At 42.5% G+C, this 24,927-nt stretch overlaps 2 protein-coding genes across 2 annotated transcripts; both read right to left on the bottom strand.

Annotated features, from left to right (window-relative positions):
* Positions 1–63: 63 nt before the first annotated feature.
* Positions 64–1,334, bottom strand: LOC6505372 (cyclin-dependent kinases regulatory subunit). The gene is made up of 2 exons (XM_001964828.4): positions 957–1,334; positions 64–868 (listed from the first exon to the last, which is right to left on the bottom strand). The coding sequence occupies exons 1-2, from the start codon at positions 1,010–1,012 to the stop codon at positions 697–699; spliced, it is 228 nt and encodes a 75-aa protein (XP_001964864.1). The 5' UTR covers positions 1,013–1,334; the 3' UTR covers positions 64–696.
* A 581-nt stretch (positions 1,335–1,915) lies between these two features.
* LOC6505370 lies at positions 1,916–4,230 on the bottom strand. Its single transcript, XM_001964827.4, has 6 exons — positions 3,992–4,230; positions 3,596–3,937; positions 3,263–3,545; positions 2,966–3,204; positions 2,170–2,907; positions 1,916–2,054 (listed from the first exon to the last, which is right to left on the bottom strand). The coding sequence occupies exons 1-6, from the start codon at positions 4,141–4,143 to the stop codon at positions 1,952–1,954; spliced, it is 1,857 nt and encodes a 618-aa protein (XP_001964863.1). The 5' UTR covers positions 4,144–4,230; the 3' UTR covers positions 1,916–1,951.
* Between the last annotated feature and the right edge of the window lie 20,697 nt (positions 4,231–24,927).

Below are 24,927 nucleotides of genomic sequence, written 5' to 3'. Positions count from 1 at the left end.
TAATGAAGTCTATAACTATCCCTTTGAAATTATCGACTATCAATAAAAATAAAATATAGGTTCTTTCATTGTTTTAGAAAAACTTAAAGCAATCAACGCCTCAAGCTTCTCCATAAATTAAACATATTTATTTTAATATTAGGTATTGATTAAGAATTTCAAGATCACAAATCAGATTTCCTTTAAACTTAAATGCTGTAACATTTTTCGATTCAGTTTCAAGTTTGAAATGGCTAAATGGCAACATAATATACTATAAAATTTGTGTGAGGGAAAGTAATTTTCAAGGCGCTATGTTTCTTTTGGTTCGCAGTCCTCTCCGCTATGGCAACTACAATTTTAGTTCTCAACCTAGAAGGGTATACAAAATGTAGAACTTATACGTAGCTCTAGGCGCTATTTAAAAGTAAGAGGTAAAATGGCAGCACTACAAATAGGTGTATGAATGAAAGGTAAGATGTAGTTTCCAGAAGAATTTGCTGCTACTGATAATAATGATGATGTTGTGGTTTTTGTTGTTGTTGCAGCAACAGTTGTTTTGCCAGCAACCACCACCACCACCACCAATACAATCGCACACAGGCAGCGGTGGCAGCTGCCGGATGGGCATTCCTATGGGCAAATGTATGTAGGTATGTGTATCAGAAGTTGCTGCCGCCTGTGCTGTTTCTGCTTCGACTGCTTCTACTGCCTCCTCTAGTCCTCCGTCTTGGGACGCCGAAATAGCAGAATATGTGGCTCCGGTTTGTGGATCATGTAGTGTATCCAGCCGCGCGACTGCTGCACCCCAATGGACCGCCACTCGGCCTCCGTCATCAGATGAGTCTTGGGTACCATCTTCACCATTTCCTTCGGCAGAACCACATGTCTGTCCACGAGATTGGGAAGGGAGAGAGGGGATAGTTTACAGTTGCTCCACTTTGCGACGCTCGCCAGCCTGCCGGCACTGCACTCACCTGTACTCGAACTGCTCATCGTAGTATTTGTCTGAGTAGTAGATGTCCTTGCTCATCGTGTACTAATACTAGGCTAATCCGGCGATCGCTAATAAGTTTCTGGAATTTGCAGGAATGTGCAAAACGCGGCGTCTTTTTAGGCAGCCGGGTGAAAGTGGGGCCCTCGGCTAGCTCTTCTTTCCGGCGTATTAGCAATGATAGCTTGTTTAGCACCACTTCAACTGTTGTCTTGCGGGCTATTCTTGAGTTTTAATCACAATCCAGTAGTTTGGCGAACGCAATTCTCGTTTACGTTTATTTTAAATTAGAAAAAAGTGACGCGGTAAGACAGTGTTGGACAATTCACTTCAGATTTTTACTGCTAAATGTGGCTACTAGCTTGAGTTTTAGCTATTTATCGAAACGCTCGTTTAGAATGATAGTTGGCAACACTAAGTTTGCTGCCCAAGATTTAAAATTTACCAACACTGATCTGTAGTAGATTCTGTTGACGACAGAGGGCGCAGTTTAGAACGTTACTTTTGAATTATATTTTTATGTTGTCGCAATCTAATTCAGAATTAATGTTGCAGCAAAATTATGCTTTTTTATGACGATTAATTTAAATATATATTCATCTTTTATTAACTCTGATTAGAAAACCTGTGGAAGTTGCTGAACAAATAACCACTTGCTGGCTTTCCCACACACCCAACCTAAGTGCCAAACATAAATACTCCGCCCGAATTGTCTGACCATTTCTTTGCGCCCCTGTCACGCCCCCTGTCCACGGGGAAACCCTTAAAAGGCTGCCCGCACAGACACATAAATTCTCGCAAAATGCGAAAACGGAAGGCGAGGCGTTGGCTCTCAGGTCGTGCGAAATCTTACATAAATTTCGCGGTGCGGACAACACACAAACGGAATGAATGCAAGGAATTTACCAAAACCAGGAAAACCAATAAAAAATGGACGAAAAATGGTGGTGCAATGCATTTAGTTAACGGTGGGAACACTTAAGGATGGCGGTCGTAGTACTGCGCCGGAATGAAGACCCAGTTCTTGGCCAGGTCGTTTATGGCTTCCTGCATTAAACGGGAAACAATTTCAATAATGTGGCTGGAAAGAAGAGTAAAAATTATAAATTGAATTAATTAAATCATGGGAAATTAAAACTGTTTCATTATGAATGCCGCTTAAAAACAAATAAAATTAATTAAACGGTTTCACTTACTTTCTATCGGTTTCTGAATTATTGTCCGGATTCTGCTCTATATCGGAGGCAATCACCTGCTCATATGTCTTCACAGCCTTGACCCGCTTCCGCTCCGGATTGATGCGCATGAATTTGGACTTGCTGAGATATTTCCAGAAGAGCTTCTCGAAGATGGTGATTCGCTGGTCAATGGCCATGCTCAGCTCTATGACCTCGTTGGAACTGAGTTTGTTCTTGGCCATTAGCCGGGAGATGGTCTCCTTGCGCTCCGCCTCCTTTCGCTGCTCCTCGATCATGGCTGGCGACAGCACTGGCGCTGGCGGAGGTCCATCCCCTCCGGCTCCAGCTGCTGGTGAGGACACCGATCCGGGAGGCAACCCACTGCCATGACCAAACTGGCTGCAGGGCACTGGGCCGGCGGTGGGATCAATCTTATCGGCAGCGTCCAACTCATCGCTGGCCTCCGAAGCGGGCTTCACAATGGTGCGGATGTTTAGATGTAGATAAACGTGCTCCACGTAGCTATCCTCCTTCCACTTGGGATCGTCAATGGACTCGATCTCCTCCAGCTCCGCCTTGGCGATCAGGGTGGCGCGGTCCAGAATGCGGTGCACTTCCAGCACAATAGGAATGCGCCGGAAATGCACCAGGCGGTCGAAAACGGACACCTTGATCTCACAGAGCTTCGAGTGGTGACCCTTCAGCCGGAATGTGGGCGGATTGAAGACCACCGAGAAGAATTCGTTGATGATGTAGCTGGAAATTAGAAGGATCAGATATTGCTGCCCTTCCAGTTGGGAATCTACTGCCCTACCTCTGCCAGCGGAACTCCATACATTTTTGTCCGTAGTTGTGGACATTCACAAGCTGAGTTCGATCCTCCCGCAGGCAGACCTCGAAACTGACGCGGTTGGGATAGATGACATGCAGGAAGTCGACACACTCCCGCTCCTTTAAAGGCATATCCGTTTCCTCCTTGTCATCTGCCAGGACGCCCCGAGCCTTGATTTTATAGCGAGCCTTGGCGTTTTCGAAGGAAAGCAGAACTTCTGCCTAAAAGAGTTTATTCAATAGGTTATAGGATGATACATACTTATTTACAAACTGTTACCTCATTTTCGTAGTCCAAAGGTCGATAGTCCACCAATAGAGGCCACACGCTTTGCCTCGGAACGGTGAGACTCATGTTGAGCAGCTTCATACCACGATCCCTCGAAGAAAAAGAAAATGTCAGGTGCTGCATAGTGATGTTCTGCACCCAAATAGGTTGGGTCACATGGTAGTAGTTTCTTATGTTCACCGGAATGAGTTCCTTCGTGAGAAGGCATTTCTCGGGGTCAAAGGCCGAGATCTCTAGCTTGAAATGCCAAAGGAACTTCCGGTGATCGCCAGTGCTGAAAATATTCATTTTCTCTTAGAATGGTTGAGTATTTTGAACACTTACCTGACCTCATAGGTGAGCAAATGCTCACCGTAAAGGAAAAAGTAGGCCGTAACCGTAAGGGCCACGACTTCATCGGGCTTGATTTTCATGGCCTCCTGATTCACTTGGAGCAGCCGTCGATGAGGGCAGTGGAAGAGTTGGCGGAACTGGTTGAATCCCACTCGTGTCTGCAGTGGTTGGCACTGACAGTTTTGTAGACGCTTCAAAGAAAGTTCTAGTTCCTTGTCAGAGAGATTCCGCATCCAGAAAATCATCTTCAGGGGCTGACTGTGGATCTGGCGTACGGGCACGGCAATAATGTGTTCATGTTCTGCGCGGTTCGAGCGTAACTTTCTATTTAATCTGAAGATAGGGTTCCAAACAGTTGGATAACATTCAATAAGTTTTCAAACAAACCCCGAAATATCAAAGTTCTCCCAATAAAAAATCTTCAGGATTGGAGGCCTGATAATGGTCAGGTTTTCGATCATTAGTTTCTGGTAGATGGGTCTGGGCGTGATACCGCCGCCGCAGGGCAGCTTGGGCCTTTCGAAAAATCCCTCAGTCATCGTTTATATCAAAATATAACTATTTCCACCTGCGAGACACACACACAAAATGCTACTTTTTACACTAGTAATATGTTTTTTCGGCAACAATGGATAATGAAAAAGTACCTATAGTTCCCAGTTAGCTCCAAATTTAAAGTTGCCGCATCCCAGATATTTTTTGTTGGCCCTTCGAACCTCATAACTCTTGGTGTATTCGTGACCTTATACAATATTCCATTCTGGCGCTCCTACTGTGCAGCCAAGGAATAAAAAATCGAGGTCCTGAAATGCAAAGTGAGTACCTGAGCACATAGAGGTGCACACATGCGTGTGCGAGTCCTTCGATAATCCTGTGTGCAATTCGTTTTTGTTTGTGAATTGACAAAGTGCCGAAGGCCAAGCGGGTGGGCAGCAGCAAAGGAATAAAAAAAGAGCAAGAAAGCGACATTAGTGGCCCAGAGAGCCTGCGAAAAACAAACCTCCTGCCGGGAACTCAAGCTCCACCACACGCGCACTTGCTTTATTGGTGTTCTTGGCCATGTTTTGTAAATATGTGTGGATTTTTGTATTTCCGTGCAGTCGCTGTAGGGTGTAGGAGTGTGTGCACTTTGTGTGCCTACACGTGTGACTGCAGTTGAGCTTCATCGAGGAAACATCGTTTACAGTTAGAGACCTGACAGTGGCAAAGGTGAAAGACCAACGGCAATTAGCGTACAGTAAGGATTTTACTCATGAACCAATTCCCAAAAATATTCGAATAAATAGAAGAGAAAATTTACGATTTTTACGAAGTAAGTTAAAAGTTAAACATTGAAAAGGTACTGAAAAAATGTACCTTTAGTGTGTTTAATAGTTATATATTTAATTTGACTAAGAGCCATTAATATATTCAAAATTTAAACTATTTTCTAGAATAAAAATTACTCTGATATATAAATGTACCTATTGTTCTGGCAAACTTTGATGCTGACACTCATGTCTCAATCGTGCTTGACCGTCATTCACACTTCGTGCTCACTGTCCTCGTGGAAAACTACAACCTGTGTGCATCAATCACGACCTTTGACAGCTCCGCTGCCACGCTTATCAGTCATGTCCTCGCGCCCCTCCACCCCAGATCCAGTCATTGCATCTCAGCCATCAGCACTCCTTCCTCGAGCCATCAGCAATCTGGCATAACAATGGTGGAAAATGGTCTATGACCAGAATACGAGAGTCCAAGAATGCCAGTCAGCTGCAATTGTCGATGCTCTTTTCGCCATTCGTAGATTTTGAGTGAGTTTCCCTTGAGTGTTTCACGTTTGCCACTTGTTCCACAGGACTCATGTCGTTTTTCTGCCGCGTGTTCCAGCTCATTTTCGCCATGAGAGCTAAGTTTATGTTTTAAGCAAATATTTTGTATTTTTTGGTTTGTTTTTGTTGTCAGAGCAGTTGGCCAGCGACAACTTGTTGGCCAATTGTTGTGGTTAGACTTTGAGATGCCTGAAGTTTCTTTTTCAGAGGATTGAGGATGTCGGTAGTGTCGCAAGTCCCTTGATGGGAGTCCCTGCCTCTGCATAATTATGCCTTAATTTGCAGCTTCAAGCTCGCCCAACTAATTACCAAAAAAAAAACAATTTCAGCTTTCGTTGGTACTTTTTGGCAATTAAAAACTTTTTATGCAAGACATATTTTTTGCTTTTTTTTTCATTTTACCCCATAACCCGGCAGGTGAACGGGACGAAACTTTTTCCGTAGCCCTTGACATTCTCCAAGTAGTTTTTTTTCCAGGAAACCCTCCCCCTGCCATCTGACGCGCTTCAAAATTGAAAATCACTTAGAGCGTGAAGTAGAAAAAAAAAACAGTTTGACAGCCAAAGTAGAGGCAAGTCCTGGAATTCGCAACAATAGGCCAAGATAAGCCACTGATTACGTGACTCGGGAACTCGACACAGTACTTAGTTCCACTTTATAATTAAATGATTTTAAATTGGAGGATAGTACAAATGGTTGTCCTGAAACAGTCACTTAAATAGTCGAGCATTTTAAATTTAATTGCTTATAAATACATATATATTTTTATATATCCCCCACTTTGGACTGAGTGCCTGCCACAAAGGCATAGATAGCTGCTTGGCCGGAGGGCAACCTGGTGGGGAGTGGCAGTCACTGACACTCGACATCCGCTCCTGCCATTTCCATGCATCCTGTGGAGAAAGAGGGACGATCCAGGGAGACGAAAGCGCCAGAAGAGCAAGAATTGCCAAGCCGCAAAACAAAGCTATACAAAGGGTGGGCGGCCAAGGGATAGGGGATGGGGCGAGTCGAGGGATTGCTGCCCCACTGGCTGCTGCAAACAATTATTGTTATTTCAATTGAAATGCAGCGTTCACCAGCAAGCAATCGCCCATCTCCATCCCCGAAAAACCATACCCGACCGCAGTACCCTGCCCTTTGTAGAATTGCTATCAAAATTATACACCTTGCAGCAATAAACGACAAAAAGGGGTACGGGAAGGGGCCAGGAGGTGAGTTGGATAGCCGGCGGGTTCATTGTAATGCAAATTACGTATACGCCCTGGTGCAGCTACAAACTGGACCTCTCCACTACTTCGTTATTCCTGCTTATGTCTGCCCATGTGTGTGTTCATATTTGTGCCCTTTCCAATGCCAGAGCTGGAAAGTAATAATAATGAAAATATGAGACGCTATTCATCCAACAGCTAGCTGCAGCTAGCTGGAGAATCCCTTCAAGGGCTGTTAGGAAAATGCAATTAAAGCATTAAGCAGCGTGGAAAATAATTGCATATCCATACTTTGCATATCCTGTTTTTGGGGCTTTGTTGCGGCTTCCAACTAAGCTTGTTTACATCGAAGCCGAGTAGATTACTTTTAGCCAAGCCTTATTGGCTTAGCTACGTCACAGGCCAGACCGAAATTGGCCCACTTAATCATCACAATCCGAATAAGTTTAGTCCGAAAACTTTGCCCAGTGTCCAGTTCCCTGTGTTCAGAGCCGGGGCAAAGGAAATGCAACATTTTGCTGCAGGAAATGCACTCGAGTAACTTTTCCCTGTTAGGTCCGAAACCCGAAATGGCCAAGTTGGTGTACCAATGTCAATTCAAGGGCCAGGAAGTTGTCGCATTTAAATGGGAAAACTTCAACACACAAAATGGATACACAAATATCCAGAAATGGCCCCCCAAAGGCATCAAAGCAAAATTGTATGTGTTAACGACTGATAACGGCCAAATGGACGCCATACAGTTGGCTTAGGAAACTCCGACTTTCGCCGACGGGAAACGGAAACCGCAACCGCCATACCATAGCCATCGCCATCGCTGTCACCATCGCCGTCATTGTCATCGACATTTGAGAGCCTCTTCCTTTCGAAGTAGAGTACCCGCACACAGGAACAGAGGAATCCCTGCACCTGTAGGCCTGACAGGCCTGTTTGCTTTTCCGCTTTTCCGATTTCCAACTCTTTTCACATTCACCGCAAGCAGCTTTGGCACCCCCATGTGTTTTATAACAAAGCCTCCGCCGGGAATATTCATTTCAATCCACAAAGTCCTAGAAAAGCCTCCGACACAAGGTGTGGTTAAAGGAATAGAAAATCCTGAGCCTTAATTTTTGCTTTACTTCATAAAATATGAACACAGTTTTAGTTAAAATGTATTTAATTACCCTAATCCGTGTGCTATATAGTAAATTTTTTATGTTTCCAAAAACTGACGCCCCAAATCTGACTAAAGCTTATCATTGTCTGAATACGTGTTAAAGCAAAAATTACGAAAGTAACTTTCAACTTTGAGGTACTTATTACCAAAGGCTATTACAGATACCCTTATAATACATATTTTAAATTTTAAAAATATTTTGTATTTCAATTACTAGAGTTTTATTTACTTATTAAAGGATCCAATAATTATTTTACAAAACTTATAGCCTAGGGACCCGCATTGGTAGAGTATTTGCCCTTTTACCTTTAATTTGTACTTCAGTTTTTTGGTTAGTTGCCTGCTTGGCTGGCCTGGTACTCAACAGCAATGCCAAACTGGCGAAAACCGACAAAAAATATTCGCTCTGAATATTTAATTGTGCGCGTTCCGTGCATTTATCTCGTTGCCATTGCGTGCTAGATACACACACGCACACATACTGACACTTACACATACAAACTGACACACACACACATACTTGAATTTGTGGGGGCGTGGCTTTTGAGATGGTTTGTTGCGGTTGCATATTTTGTGGCTCTTTCGGGTCTTTTCGATTTTCGAAATGCGCTTTTAGTTTCTCTGTTTGTTGTTTGCATTTCTTTGGGTTCGTCCTTGCATCCGCAGGACGTTCTTGTTGCTCCTGTTGTTTTTGTCTGTCGTCGTTGTCGTCGTTGTTTGTCCCTTTACACCCAAAAACCTGGCAACTGTATAAATAAAAATTTCCTAGTTATTTTCTCTTTTTTCTCAACCGAGATGTCTAGATGATTGTGTGCGAGTGCGAGTGTGTCTGTTCATACTTTTGACGCTTTTTAGCTTAACTTGTTTTTCGTCCTGGGCTTACCATATTGGTATGTAAATTCTGTGGGTTCAGATGTTGTCATTGTGGTCTCTGCATTTGTCGTTGCCAATGAAAGTCCTTTTTATATATTAAATTTCATCATGATATGAAGGAAAACTATTACTATAGGAAAACTTATTTGTTAGAAATTTGTAGAGAAATTCTTGTATCTTGGTCTTTGCCACTCATGAATAATCCTACACAGGTGTTTATATTTTCCAAAAAAATATTTTGTTTAAGTCTCCATACCAGTTTCAGCTTCAATTTAATTTGACTTGTTCACCTTTTTAATCCCCTCTATGGTATCAATTTAATCCCACTCATTTCCATTTTCTGCCCAGCATGTACATGTTAATGGGAATTAGAACATCGTTATCCTGATATAGAATTTCACTCTCCTCCATAAATCATGCCCCACCTCATATCCTGTGATGGCATATTCCAAATATTTCGGAAAACGGCAAACAAATCAACATAATTCGGCTGGTTTTCCCGTGGTCAAGAGCTAATTTGTTTCCTTGTTGCCGGCAATAATTGCAGAACACTGCCATTTTGCATATTTGGGTCGGACGGGTTGTGGAGTGGAAATATTAATCAAAATTTTCCGAAATTACTGAAATTTGAGACCGAAAATGTAGTTGATTAAATTTTCAATAGCACATTGTGGGTAACGTGATGCAGGTAACACGGCTAGTAATACAGGTGGGGTAAGCGGTTTATCCTTGAGGCAATCATTTTGATATTAATTACGCTCAATTAATGCATTTTACACGCTCACGGGTGGAGGCACCACGTATACGTGACTAAGCTGCTTTGCCGTTGCTGTTTTGCAGCTTCATTAAAACGCATATAAATCAATTAAATGGCTTATGAGGTTAACTTTCATGTGCAACAGCCCGTGGCTACAGCTCCTTGTGGGCTCTCCTCCTCCTCTGACACAAATCTGACTTAACTTGGCTTATGATTTTTATGGCCAAATGCCGTCACTTGGCCTTTGCCTTGGGGCCTGTGTGAGAGTGTGTGACCAAAAAGCAAGTAACATTCATTCTCCCTAAAGTGATTAATTACCAACATTTCAACCTTTTCGCTTAGCCTTCCAATGCAATTTTCCTCAGTAATTTGGTCAATCTGCATATTTTGTAAATTTTCGTTCCCTTGACTTTTAGGTCAATTTTTATTTTTCAGTCAAGTGCAGCTTTAAAGCTTCGAATATTTAAGTGCATTGAGTCTATTTTATTTAGAGTTATCTTGCGTCAATGGGGATTATATCGAAGTTGTTCCTTTCGAATATCTAAGGAACATTTTATTTTTGGTTTTAATAAAAATGCTTTTTATTCTATTTATTATTTAAACCATTGATGGCCTATCAGTCAAAGGTTGGGAAAGTTTAGTAAAAGGATTTACTTATTTAAAAGACATGAATGTTGGAATCTCTCAATATGGAAGTCTACATTCCACTTTTCAGTGAAGAATTCCTTATTGGATTTGTCGGACATTTTTCTTTGTTTGCCATTGTTATTGCAAACATTTTTCGTGACTGTCCGAAAAATTGGACTAATGAGCAAACTCAGCACCTCCAGAACCCACCGCCGCCCACTCCTCACAGGCTCTGCTGTGCAACTCAATTTACAGTCGTTGTCATGCATACGAAAAACATTATTAAGCTTTGCGACTCTGCCGGGACCACCGAGCCACTCAACCACAAGTGTCCCATCAGCTAGTCATGGGAAAAGGACCTCCTCCCAAGGAGGAGGCGGAGGGAAACCAAACAATTTATCTCAAGCCAAATTTGGCGCAACAACTGTCGAGGCAACCTCATTGCCTGAAAGTTGCGTAATTGGGCCAGAAGAGCGCAGAACGGTAAAAGGTGTGGGCGCAGGACATTGTTGTTGACGGGAGCAGCCATAAGCGTGTAACCAAATGTCAACAGGCATTAAATTAAAATACCGTAAAAATATAAACCAGAAGATGACGGGAATCAGCTACCCGAATGACTCCTCAGATTTTGGGTGCTTTCGCGGGGCAGTGGGGGCGTGGCAGCAACAGCTGTCTACCGACGGGTTGAACGGTTCCCATACCACCACCCACACACGCATTAGCCATTTTCCTTGGCCTTGTCTGCGTGAGTTGGTGGCTCGTTTATGCTCGTTAGACACGCGAGATGAGTGGATAACTTTTTCTCGAGAGCCGTTCGGCAACGGCAGCGGGACGGGCATGAAAAATTGGAATAATATTTATAATTATTATGTTTGAGGAAATTACATTTTGGGTGCCGGCGTTTTGAATACTCCCCTTCGCAATATGATGGCTTCAAATTGTTATTGCCTTGAGTCAAGTGGAAAATGTGAATATTATGATTAGAATTTCACATTATTATAAATATGAGTTTTTTTTGAAATATTTTCAGCATTGTAAGATATATGAATTTACTAACCTGGTGGTAAAAAGACAGTTTAAAAAAAAGAAGAAAAGGTTTAAATAAAAAAAAAATAACTTTGATTATAAGGCCTCAAAATCATAAGATGATTTTAGTTGAAACCGTTTTTCAACTGATATACTCTCATGCGATATTTAAACGTTGACATGGTTTGTGTCTTAGCTACTGTTAACTAGCAGAATCACTTTAAAGGAACTGAAAATGTAAGGATTTGAGTATTGAAGAGATAAGATAATTTTTATCTTTTATCAAATCCATGTTGGTTGTACAAGATAAACATTTATTTAAAAATGTTATGTCAAATTTTTTTAAAATAATAAACAATGAAATAAGACAGTTTTGACTGCGTAAAATGACCGGATAACGGAGTGTACTGAATATCGAGAGAGCTTGCAGGATGAGCGCCAGCAAAGGCAGTGCCAACAGAGGACTCTCTGCTATAAAAATGTTATATCCTGGGCACGTTTTTTGGACTGATTTTTAGCCGCCTTTGTGGCGACTTTAAACGGTCTCTGTTTTCAGTTTTTGGCTCTCCCTTTCAGCTCCTTTGCAGCTTCTTTGTTGTCTAGCTCGTTTTTGCCAGCTTAGAAGCTACTTAAAGTAATAAGCGAGTTCGTCCCCCTTCTGTTTTAGAGTCAGCCATAAAGTGTGCAATTCCGAGTAAGAGACATTGCGACAAATGCAGGGGAAGGTGATGCGGAAAATAAAAAACTTGAAATTACAGACATAAAAACGTGGCGCTTGGAGTGTATACCCGTTAACCGGATGAAAAAGCATCCTGGCCCAGAGCAACCTAACAAACTGTCAAATCTGCTTAGGAAGCTTCGACTTTGTGCTTAACCCAATATACATGCAAACTGCTCGAGAGCTTAGTAGGCGATTCACACCCCGCAATTCCCTATGATTGTCAGTCAATTTGCGAATTACGTCTTTACCTGCCCGAGGGCAGCTGTTGACCAGCCTCGTCCTGTTTCGGCCCATTTCCCGCTCGCTCCTCTTCATTTTTGCGGCCTCCTGTGGGCGGAAAAGGTCAATGTGCCGGGATGGGTGCAAAATCAATGGAGTCTGAGGACCCTTGGGGCAGGCTTAGGCCCGAAAGGACAATGACTGGAGTCTAAAAATAAATATACTTAAGGGCCTTAGCCCGAGTTCAATTCCATTTCCATTTTTACAAAAAATCTAAAATGAAACAACAGAAATGACAAAAACATTTTTGGCCATTTATTTCATTATTTGTTTTTAGCCGTTTTCAGATTTTCAGACACATATGATAATCATTGCTGACACGTTGCCATACATAATTTATCATTAATAAGCCGATTTGAAAAATATTTTCATTGCAATGTAATTGAATTGATAATTTCCAGCCAAATCGAATCAGCAGTCCTTATTCCGATGTATTCAATTAAAACATTAGGCTTTAAATAACGAATAAGGGAATAAGGGAAACAGGAGGTGGTTGCATGTGCTAAACACAAATTACTGTATGGATGCTTGCTTTCATCTAAAAGTGGGTTTCAAAAGGTAAAAAATGACTATCTGGTGGTTCATTAAGCTGATTACATTACCTCCAAAGCTATCCAAATAGTCCCGTTTCCTCTTCCATTTGCTAATTGCATTTGCTTTTTGACTGCATAACTCTAAGTGGGAATGCAACAGATATTCAAAGCTGATTTAATGCCGGTCTGGACTCAGAATCCGGGTCTTTGTGGCCACGCCCACCGCTGCCCGAAACCGAGCAAACATTTGAAGCGCCAAAAAAGTATGCAACACTGCACAACATGAGACCTATGTTGACTCTCGTCGGTTGACACACTTCTTTCACACTATCCCCTTGCCCCACACACGGCTCCTCGAAACAGAAACCTCCTTGTTTGCATATCCGCCTCTCCTCCCCCATCGCCGCCCCTTAGAGCAGTCTAGCAACTCTGAGAAGTACTTGAAAGTGACTGGTTTCTTGGGCAGGTTTGCGCTACACTGATAGGGGAGAGTTGGACTCAGCTAGTTATATATATAAGCTTTCATTTAAATGGGTCATTAATTCGTATCATTAGAAGTTTATTATATTGAATAACTTATGAAGCATGAGTTTTCGGCATCACAACTTACTTAATGGAGAGTATTTTGAATTGGGGGCCAACCTATTATTATATATTATTTATAAGTTACGAAATTGCCTAAGATTCCTCTAGTGAAAATGTAGTGTATTATCTTTAATCTTTAATAATAATATGCATCATATTAAATTTTGATAAAAACTTCAAATAAAAATGACATGACTTTTATCTATTGAAGGCACTTTTCTGAACTTGTGAAGATTTTTTTGAAATCAGTGGAGCTTGTATTCCCTTAAAGAGCCCTTGGAGATCCCGGAGCACAAATACAAGTACATCCCAGACACCACTACAGACCCACACGTGTACGGGCTGTTGAGACAATCGGGCAACAAGCGCAAACTGGCAGCGCTCGGTGCTCGAGCTCGTTTTTTATGGGCACTTAATTGGCGCCAGCGAGACCTGCCCCGCCCACCGGCTCGAATCAATGGCTATTGATTGATACCCATTCCGCATTTCCTTCGCAATCGCCTCCCCACTCCGCCCAGTTGATTGAAATGAGATTTGTCAGCAAGGTCAGTAATAGTTGCTGACGGCCTCCATACGCTCCGTGTCCGTGTCCGTATTGGTATCTCACATCCTTTTGCCCAAAGGCAGTCCAGGTCAGGGTCTCCATTGCTGGGCAAGTTAATAAATATGAATGCTGACCCCGCCATTAGGTGCAGCATTTTTTCGTGGCATATTCCGGACACTTCATAGACCAGTGCATCACTGTCACTGCCAGCTGGCAGCTGCCGATGTCAAATTGCGGCCGAAAACATTTTTCACTTGTTCTGGCCCTTTAAAATTCTGTCTAAGCTTGCGGGAGGGGCGGGCGAAAAAGAGCTTTTGACGTGGGGCTGATTGGCCAACAAATTGTACTGCCCCCGGGCCTGATTAATGAAAGAATGGAAAAGTGAATGCCTGCTTACGCTCGGCTCAACCCAGTTACGGTCATTCGGCGGGCTATTATCAATGGATATTGGCAGAGGCCCCGAACAAGAGCCTTGAAATGTGCGCCAATCACATAAAACTGCATTGAGTCATGTGTCATACACTTAAAGATACTTTATTTAGGTTGATTATTTCACTTCAAATAATGACTTTTTGTTAACCATTAAATATTTCATCCCAGAAGCCATCTTCTAAAAATGCCATTATTATTCTATCTTCTAAATTATTGTATAATATATTCTCTTAGTGCATTTATTGTGAGCGCTATTGCGCAAGTGGCTTTAGTTTGATCCATTTGATGGTGGCTTTGTGTCAGAGTAACCGGCAGTTTGTTTATGCTGTGTTTAACTAGCGACTTAGTGGCAGCTACCACTAAGCCAACAAAGTCCCGGTGGACTAGAGGACTTACCGCACAAACTTCTGACCAGACCAGATTACACCATCCGGCTGACACCGATCAATTAAACAATTAATGAATTATTAATTCATCCCCCGGATGTTGAAATTCCTCATGGACGCTAAGGGGGAAGCGGATTGCATAACCGCCAAAAAGTAGGCCACGGAATTCGGTACACAGGCTGTTCCGCACAACAAATCCGCTCCAGTAATCAGGCAGAGTCGTGGCTCGTTTGCATATTTAATTCGCGTGGCCCGAAATTATAATCCGTCTAGTGAACACTCGCCTTCCATTAAACGCAGCCAGCGTCAGGCAAACTATGCAGCGAAAATGAAATTGTCCTGCGGGAAGCGAGAGGGAAAGTGACAGGGAAAGCGGCATTTTGGAATTTTGTTTCTGACTTTTCGCATTCAGCGGAAACGAAAAGTGGCAAGCGGCAGAATAGGAGAAACAGAATAGAAACGGAAAGAAAGCCAGGGCAGACCTCTTCTTCTGGCACCTCTTACCTCTGGCCTCTCCGCCCCTCCCACAAACTCGCTTATTGTAGTCGCAAGGCGCCAAAGCAAGATAAATGGCGCAGAAGTAAACACATTTGGTGTGAAGACTTGAGGGAGCGGGAGGCCAGCGGATACGGGCTGAGTAGGTGGTGGGGAAGGACTGTAGCCGCCAGGGAAGCCCAAGAAAAATCACGAACTGAGTCGAAAGCTGCGAAACAATGGTCGCATTGACACTGAACCAAAAACCCCCTTAAAAAACGAATCTAAGAAGCCAACTTTTTAACAAAATGGAAACCATAGAATACCCTTTATTTCCAATTTTTTTGTTAGTGATTTGGATTATTATTGGGATTTTTAGCAGAGAGGTGCAATGAAACTATATTGACATTCTCTATCCATTTACATGTTCAACCCAATTGTATTTATATTTTTTATGAAGAAGCAGTTTTTATTATGCATACCCATTCCCATTTCTTATATACCCCTTCCACGTACCTAGTATTTTTGATTGCAGCTCAAAAAAAAGAAACCAAGACAAGGTCGGAAGGAAAGCGGACCAACAAGGAGCGGCGACGACAATGCCCTGCCAGCTGCTCCCGAGGCTTCAGATCATCATCGCCAGATGATGATGATGACGACGGCGCTCCAAATGAGCCAGACTATACACTGCCGGTGGTTGGGCGGGGGTGGCTGGGCCCCGCCCATTTGACAAGTGTTGTGCGGCAGATTAATTTATTTTATAGCAAGTTTGTGCCATTTTTTGTGCCGACACCGCTCATCTTGCAGCGCCCTCAAAATTGCTCGCATCATAAATAACGCACACGGAGCGCATAAATTGTTAGTTGTGGATCTGAGTTTTGGGCCTAGTCCGGCCTGCTGGCCCGGCTCTCGGCCCCGTTTTCATTTTCGGTATCATCCTGGGGCCGCATTTGAATGGCGTGTGCAAGGCATTAAATATGTGGAATGCTCTTTGAATTTCAATTTCCATTTCGCTCACTGATTTTGCTTGAATGTGCGTTCCAATGATTTATGCCCGACATTTCTACGGAAACTCTGCTCCAGATTAGGCTAGAGCTGTCCAAGAGCTTTTTTGTTCGGCTCTCAGGACAATGCAAGGCCTTCGCCTCCTTTCGACTTTATTTGGTTAAGTGAAAGCGCTGATGAGCGAAACTAAAACTGAGTCATGTTGGAGGGGCTTTATTTTTTAGCTCGTGTAGCTCTTGAATTCAGATTAAAGAAAAGTTGGTTGGCGCTGAGTAAAATTAGCTTTGAGCTTGCAGTCCGGGCGAGTTAAACTTTATCGCCGGAATATGAAAGTGATTTTACGAGTTTCGAGTTTCTATGCCCCAGCATAGAGTGATGATATCGTTTCAAGAGAGTCGCTTTCAATTTTGCAGTCCATTCCGCTTCTCGGTCTTATCTTTCTTCTCTGGCTGAGCAAAAGTTTTCATTCGAACCGCTCGTGCCGAACTGTTTCAACTGCTGCCACTTTATTACTGTGGAAGCCATTCAGGGCAGATTTGAGTCACGGAGGCCCCGCCACATAAGATGCTTATCCTTGGCGTTCCCACACACATACACACATTATGTACACAGACACACACACCCAGAGACAGCACATAGTTGAAGCTGGGGATTTTCCGTAGTTGCCATCCTACTCTGCAATCAGATTTTACCCCTTTCGAGAAGAAAGCGGCAAGAAAATCCAAAATGAAATCCCGCTTTTAATTATATTTATTCCCAAGTGGCCAATACCAAGTGAACACACACTCTCCCCCACAAACACAATCAAGGAGGTGCACATACTCACTCTGAATCCAAATCAGCACCGGACAGGATTCTGCCATAGGGATGCTGATGCTGGCCTTGCCTTCCCCTGCCACTCTCAACAGACTTAAAAGACAAACGAAACAATAACAAAATTCTAAATTTGTAGAAGCCAAAACTTTCCATTATGCGTGAGGCGAAAATGTAAAGACGAATATTCATGGAAGTATTCTCAAAAGTCAATCAAGTAACAGAAAACTTCAGAAACTTTAACTTCAGTGATTTGAAGTTTTTAAAAAGTCTGCAAAAATGTATGTTTTTTCGGTACATTTCTTGTCAATTTCTAATTACTTTTTGTATCAACTTCCAAACTGAAACAAAACATTTAAACAATATTTTGGATAATTTTCTTTTTAATGCTTCTGTACCACTCAAAAAAATCACTCTTACGACGCGTGTGCCAGGTAAATGGTACTATCTAGTTGCTTCTAATTGATCTAATTGCTGGGAATTAATAATCAAGTTAACTTATCATTATAAACTAAAAATAATATGTTATGTATGTAAATAATAAATGGTAAAAGTTTCTTATATTCCTCATGCTTTTATTCCTCTCAGGAACTCTGTTTAAGTTGAGCTTTCAGAATATCATTAAATACAAATAATACCCAACTATTTTGAAGTTCTAACTCGAAAGAATAGAAAAACCTTCGTCCCAGACCGCCTTCTGTGGTGTGACCCCTTTTAATCCAATTTCGGTTTGAACAATCCTTTCGGCCTGGACTCTATCCTCTTGCGGACCATTGTCGAAAGTTAATCAAATCAATGTTTGCTGCCCTGCCAGCCAGGTGCTTAGCTTAGTTACGTGTCTATTTGTTATTTGTCAATCACTAAGCTACTTTATGTGTGTCAATATCCGTAGTTTGGAGATCTGGTGGGTGGGTTATTGGGTGAGTTTTCCCTCGAATATGGAAGCTGCCTACCAGGTGCCAGATTCATTTTGGCCCACTTTAAGCTTAGACTGGGATATGCCCTCGAGTACTTTGTTCTTACACTTGACTGACTGCCCAGTCCCACTCCTTCTGTCCTGAACGAGCCTGAGGCTGTATTTCCGCCTCTCTTGGCCATGTGTCTACCGTCGTCCTCGTCCCCGCCGCATGCCATCTTCTCTCCCTGGGGCTTGCATGCTCCATCTAGTTCACATAACACCGTTTCCAATTTGAACACAAAATCGAACTGGGACAAAGACACTGAAATTGAAATCAAAAGCAACAACAGGGATTGTAGCAACTTTGTGTAGGTTGTGTTTCAAATTTAGCAATCCATTTTATGTGTCGCAACAAAATCCATTGATATTAGAAGAGCTTGACACAAAATAGAGAAATTATGGCAGCAGGTTCCAAAAAGCAGCATCACATAAGGACCCTCTCCTTATTGAATTGCATTCTGATGAAAAGTTTGCCTGTCAGAAAAGTTATCTGCAACAAAGTGTAATAGTCATTAGTTTTTGTTATTTTTTTTATTAATAAATAGCTTTTATTAGCTTTCGTTGATTAATAAATTTAATTACTTAGAAATGGAAATGAAAAATAATTACATTGAGTAGCCTTAATTACTTCAAATGTTCAGTTCTCTTGTCCGAAATTTTATTCCAATTTGAAACAATTTAATTGCTTTTGCCCAAGGGTGCAATTTCTTTTTCGCCTTCCACCAACAAATTCCCAATTGTGGTCTTCTCTGGCACACCTGTCCTGCCGCTCTCCGAATTCCATGGCCCAACGATTTTTACAGACACACAACCCACATACCCCACACACACACAATGCACTTTGTTTGCCGTTTTGAAATCGCACGTGGCTTACAATAAATTTTCAGTTACGATTCCTTGTTACTTTTTCCTTTCCTTCATCACTGGGTGGGCTTTTGGGGGTTTTTGGAAATGGAACAAGGGGAGCAAGATGTGTGTTGCTTCCAAATTGGCTGCTGGGTAAGCAGTAAACATTTTGCGATGACAAATGCAAAAACAACACAGCCACACACTCAGCCATACAAGCACCCTCAGATAACAGATTTGACGTGAAATTCTTTGAATTCTGCTCTCGGGCGAAGAAAGCAAAGGGCTCATGCACTTGGGCCGCCGCTGAATCTGCTGAAAGATGGCAAAAATGTCCCATTGATTTTTGTGGGTTATTCTGTATGTCTCTTATGGGTTTTATGTTCGGGATTTGCGAAATCCCAGCCATGGCGGAAAAGTTTCTGGCGCAGTTGGTTGATTTCAAATGGGTTAGACAATATGCAAAAGTCTTGGGATGCTCACAAGAGCTAGGTACAATAAAAATAGCAAAAGAGGAAATGAAACAATGGGATGCTCAGAAAGTGAATAGTATTTATTCCAACCAGCTTTTTAATATAAATTTCCAATGCTGTGCAAATAAATCAATAAATTATAGGATAAAATTAAAAAAGAAACTAAGAAACTTTCCAGTTCATATTAAAATCCGCAACTTTTGGTTGAAATTTATGACTTTATTCCCTTGGCCAAAAGAAAGTGGCGGATTCGATAAAAAGCACCAGTGAGAAACATGAAAAACAGCACGCACTTGCAATTTGGGGCATTTTATTAGCCACTCTTGCCTCTTGGCGGCGGCAGCGCCGAAGCCACAAAATGTGTGCCAACTAACTGCTTCTCCCCAGATGCAGCTGCTGCATGCAGTCATGACAAAAGCGCAGCCAAAAAAATGGAAAAGTCGTAGAGGAATAGAAAGAATGGAGAAAAAAGTGAAAAACTTTCGGGACAGGAGCGAAACGACCGGCAACAGCCTGCCACATGCCACAACAACACACACAAACGCAGTTCCAGCACAACTGGCAATGAAGCTAATTTTTCACGCAGTTTTGAGTACACATGCCACAAAAGATGCCTTCAAGCGCAGCTCCTGCCCAGGCCCCCTCTTGTGATTGCACGCTCCGGCCTCCGCCCCTGCCTGCCTGCCGTCTTCACCGAAAATACAGAATGGGGCTCCGCCCAGAGGGCAGCACCTCACAGCCCAGCATCTAGAGTCGCGGCGAGGTCAAGCGCATGCAATTTGCCAGCTTTCCCCCAAAAAGCAGCGCCTTCTTGCACGCAGCTTTGTTTTAAGCTCAGCTCTTGCCGGGACTGTACTTTTGTCCATTGTAAATTTTGCGTTTTTGTATGTAGTTTGCTGGTCTCTCACTGAAAAAAGGGGTTAACATGTGGGAGGTTCTGGTATTTAAACAATTTTTGTGTGGACATTCATATAATATTCTTTAAACAAGACTTGAAATCTAAAATAAAAGTTTGAAATGAACTTGAAAAAAACTTGAAATGAAAAGTTTCCAGGGAGGTCTCTAGGTAGACAACTCCCACCCGAATTTTGGTTCGTGACTGTACCCATTTGCATTTCGTTGGCAGTACAATTAACGTTCGTCGTAGTCCAAGCGCTTAGTTTGCATTTTTTTCTCTTTCTGGCTTGCTCTTTGGCAACAAAATTGAATCGCTGCCACACCCACTAGTAGCTTGTGGTAAGAGAGAGAATGTGGATGCCTCGATTCTCGCCCGCAAATCGACACCTGGACCCGGCTAATTAGGCGAGGCGACGCAGCCGTTGACGACAGGCGCGGTGTCGGTGTCGATGGCTAGTTCATTGGACCGGGTCGAGTTGGCTAATTAAAAGGCGGTCGCGTCTACGTGGATGCAATGCCAAAAACGTAACCACAAGCCGAAATTAGGAGCTTTGCTCCGCAATCCCTTTGGCATGCAAAACACGTGCGTCCTGCAAAACAATTAAATGGAGCCCCAAGATCCCCACATTTGAGATCCGGATCCATGATGTTTATGTTGTTCGTGTCCTGGTCAAGCTTCAATGTCGCCGCAATTGGCAGTTCCATCGCAGGGGCAGGGGTTGGAGGCCGTGAGGCCGTGAGGCCGAGCCATTCAAACCAGCCCCCACCGAGCAACCTTGATTGCCGGAGGTCGGGGAATTTGAGTGGGCGTGCAGCAGGACAATTAATGGCTTCACTTTCCCCAAGCAAATTGACAACCGTTCGCTAAAGTGGCCCATGAAAATTTAAAATGTAACTCAACTTGACTTCGTATTGACGGCGAAACGGTTTTATTTGCGGAAATGATTGGTGGAGGAGTTTAATGGGTTTTACTTTGTTGAAAGGATTCTCCCCCCAAATTGCCCCCAACTAGATTTCGTTTATTTTTTATAACCTTTTGAAATTGAATCTGACCGCAAAGTTTTTACTTTCAATAGAAAATCAATATAAATCCATTTATACTTTGCTAACAAGGCTAATCATTTCAATTTAGTTTTGAATATATTTCAGTTCAAACCTGTCGCTTTAAGGGTGAAATTTATTAAACAGTAACGATGCCATGGAAATGTTAATGTCATTCAGCTGTGAAATGAGATGCCATGTCTTAAGGACAAAAAGTGGTTTGGCGAATAAAGAAATTGAGGATTGGGTGGCATACCTTCCTGCTGCCAATAAAATGCCAGCCCCAGATCGAAGCCCCAAGCTGGTGGCTTCATTAGGTGCTCTGCAGGCTGCAGCACGACACCAGGTGGCTTTTTTGCCACGTAACATAGATCCATCGTTCCATTTTCATAGCTTTCCATTTCACTTAACATAATGCCGGAGAACGGTTGCATGCAATGCACCTGCTGTGGCATGGATAGGTTCTTTTGCTTCACCTGCCTTACAGAGCTTTGTCATCATCGCCATCATGGAAAGCGACCTGAGCCTCTGCATCGAAAGTGCACTTTTATAGAGGGTACTAAGGGTATCCTCTAGCGAAGCGTTCCTCGCAGAGTCCTGGCGAGTAATGTAATACTTCCCAACATTACCAAAAACCGAAAGTCAAAGTATTTTGGACTCATCTGAGATTATTTTTCATAAAGCTATTTGGATTAATCTCCTGGGTATTCACGCACTCGACCACTTACTGACCTCGACGGGTCCATTATTCCCCGCTTTCTCACCTGTGGCTCTTTGAGAGCGGCGTTAAACATGCAGCGTGTTTTTTTATGTGTCCCCGACACATTTGAATATGCCACAAGCAGCTGCAGGGCATCAAACTGACAAGCTGCCGACGGTGGGGGCGGGCTAAGGGGCTGGGCTGGTGACTAGCACGTGGGCGTGGCTTTCATTGTGCGGTCGGAATCCGGATTCCCATGGTACTGGGTGCGAATGCTTGGAATCGTTTTGCGTTCGACGCCGTTCGCCTTGTGCTGACACAGATTTCAGGGCGATTTATGTTCCCTTTTGGTTCCACTTCACTCCGTCCGGTTCATCCACTTCCCGGGCTTTTCGGCATATGCGTTCCTAAATGCCAAGGGCCTCTAGAGCGAGGAGGGAATTGCCAGCCTTCTCTCGTGCCGTTCGATAAGGATTGGTTGATGGTCGGTGCTTTAAAGTTAATGCCAAGGTAAGTCTCTTACCTTTTGCTAAAAGGCAAATGGCAGCATTGGTCTTCACAGGGGATTACTCTGAGGTTAAAAGAAGTCTAAAGTTAAAGTATTTTTGTATTTGAAGTCCACGAGTTCACGAGAAGCTTAACGAGAGATTGATTGAAAAGAATAGTGTTTTGTTGCTTTAAGAAGGTTATTACAATAAATACATACATATTACGCATATTATACCGCAATGTAAACATTAAAAAACCTATTAAGCTATCAAGCCTATCCAACTATCTCAATTTTGATAGAATCCACTTAATCCTTTTGACGAAATTCCAAGGATATAATCTCCAAGTCAAGTTGATACTTAACTTCATCAAGTTACGCTTTTTTGTTATATTCTTTAAGCTCATCCTTCTGCAATATCCTTTTGAAACTGTTTAAAAACTCAAGTCAGCTCCGATTACAAGTGAAAGGAAGATCGAATAGAAAAGCAATCCTGTTTGCATATTAGATAAATTGCTTATAACTTAACTGCCAGCGCACTTTACCTTCAACTCTTTACCTTCCTTTTTGATATCCTCCAGCTATTCATTCAATAGTTGCTTTTAAATCATTGAAGGGATCCGATTTTTTATTGAAGTTTAAGACTCAAGCTGTGGTAGCATAATGCGATTTTCCTACTCTAAGAAGATATTAGGGCGCGAATACATTTTTTAATATTGGCAAAAGTTTTCGCGAATCTTTGCCAAACTATGCCTTGGCATTTGGGGCAAACCGGCTGCCACATAAATAAATATTTAAGGCGAACACGTGTCGTCCGTTTTTTTTAGTTTTTTGTTTGCCCTTGGAAGCACCACGAATCCTCGAAATCCGGCAGACGGGACAGGTCACATGCGTGGCGTGTCCCACAAAAAAAGCGTAAACGGGACAGAAAGCCGGGCCCTGGATCTTTTATTCCTACGCACACATCATTCCGTATTCTCGTCTGCTTTCTGGGGCGTTTAGTTCAGACTTTGCCGTGCCCCATTCGCTCCTATTCAGCAAATGGCCGGCGACAGCTTCACACGCTGCGTATACGTAATCTCATTTGTGGCACAGTGCCGCCAACTTGTTACGGACACCAAAGGCGAGTGGAGGGGGGATGGTCTTGCCCTTTATATTGCCATTGCCGTTGACTTTTACATGACCATAACAAAAATGTGTCAAGAATTCCGTGCTCAAATTGTGGTAAGTGGGCGACCAGAACAGGAAAGAGCAAATAAACTAAAGTAGCTTGTGGGGCAGGACCTGGCGATGCCACTTGCATCAAAATTGAAAGTTTCCAGCAATTTATAGGTTACCAAATAGGATTTTCTTCTAAAATCTCACAAGAAATATATATTTTTTAGCTTCCAAATGTTGTATAACTTTTTATACCCTTGCAGAGGGTATTAAAATTGTGGTCAAAAGTGTGCAACGCAGTAAAGGAGACATATCCTTGATGCATGTCCATATTCTTGATCACCTCCTGAATTGCCATAACTTTGGCGTTTTTTAAGTTGGAACTTTTCACACATGTTATATTTGTGGAAAATATCTTATGTACAAAATTTCATATATCCTATAGCTGTCATAGAACGATCGGAATTGGCATAACTTTGGTGTTTTTTCAGTTAGAAAGATGGGACAGATGGGTACAGATTTCATTTTGGGCAAAATAATCTGACTTGCCAAATTTCATAAGGACGACTACATCCTATAGCTGCCATATAACTGAACAATCGGAATTGCAACAACCTTGCTATTTTAAAAGATGCTTGGTGCTGTTTCCATAATTTTTATTAGAAAATTTATTTGATGGTGAATTTCTGATAAGGATCGACCAACTATATACGATCCGAAATATATATAATAATAATCGGCTTAGCCCGAAGTTAGCTTTCCTTTCTTGTTTATTATAAATCATTGAAGTATTACATATAAGAGTAGATTAAAGTCATATTTGTTGCAAAAACGAAATAAATTTTGTATTGGAAAAATCAAGTAAACAGTCATAAAGAACATATATACTTTTTCGCCTCATGTCACGCCTCTGTAAATCCATTTTATAATTTCCGAGCCATGCTCTTCTGACATAATGTTGCCGAAATATATTTTCCGCTCGTGTCAATTGCAACAATGAAAGGCCCGAGATCAGCGCCAAACAATGAAAATCAATTGACCAACTTGGCCCAAGTGAATGCGCCTAGTTAGCGCTTTCGATGGAAGCCAAACTTTGGCGCATAATTGTGCCTGAAAGTGTGGAAATGGGCTGATTGGAAATCGTGGCCGAGACCCTTCCATACTGGGGAACGACACGCTGCCAATTGAAGGAAGGCAACTTTCGAGAGCCGAAAATTGAACTTTAGCTCGCCGAACAGAGAGGACACAGTAGCCCCGTTCCATTTTTGCAAACTCGACTGAAAAGTATGCAAACAATGCAGTTAGTTTATGGCCTCCCTGTTCCCATCGAGACCAGGATGTGTCTCCGTATTCCGTTGCATTTCTGCTCTCTGGGCCACTGCAGCCAGGGAATCATCTGAAAATCCATTTTATGGGCTCGGCACGCACACACCGAACGGCAAATGCATTCGAAACTAGTCGGACAATGGCTAAAAAAAACGGGTTGTAGAAAGGATATCAGCAGAGGGCGGTACTTCTGGGAATATA

Source organism: Drosophila ananassae, chromosome 3R, assembly GCF_017639315.1.
Source record: "Drosophila ananassae strain 14024-0371.13 chromosome 3R, ASM1763931v2, whole genome shotgun sequence".
Classification (NCBI taxonomy): Eukaryota; Metazoa; Arthropoda; class Insecta; order Diptera; family Drosophilidae; genus Drosophila; species Drosophila ananassae.
The sequence above is the reverse complement of the archived record's forward strand: the minus strand, read 5'-3'. Positions and strand labels throughout refer to the sequence as shown.

Excerpts from the sequence above, each read along its gene's own strand:
- LOC6505372 (XM_001964828.4), bottom strand. The coding sequence starts at position 1,012 with ATGAGCAAGGACATCTACTACTCAGACAAATACTACGATGAGCAGTTC. Across the intron at positions 869-956 it reads GATGAGCAGTTCGAGTACAG|ACATGTGGTTCTGCCGAAGG; the intron begins GTGAGTGCAGTG and ends TCTCGTGGACAG.
- LOC6505370 (XM_001964827.4), bottom strand. The coding sequence starts at position 4,143 with ATGACTGAGGGATTTTTCGAAAGGCCCAAGCTGCCCTGCGGCGGCGGT. Across the intron at positions 3,546-3,595 it reads TTGCTCACCTATGAGGTCAG|CACTGGCGATCACCGGAAGT; the intron begins GTAAGTGTTCAA and ends GAATATTTTCAG. Across the intron at positions 2,908-2,965 it reads ATGGAGTTCCGCTGGCAGAG|CTACATCATCAACGAATTCT; the intron begins GTAGGGCAGTAG and ends TCTAATTTCCAG.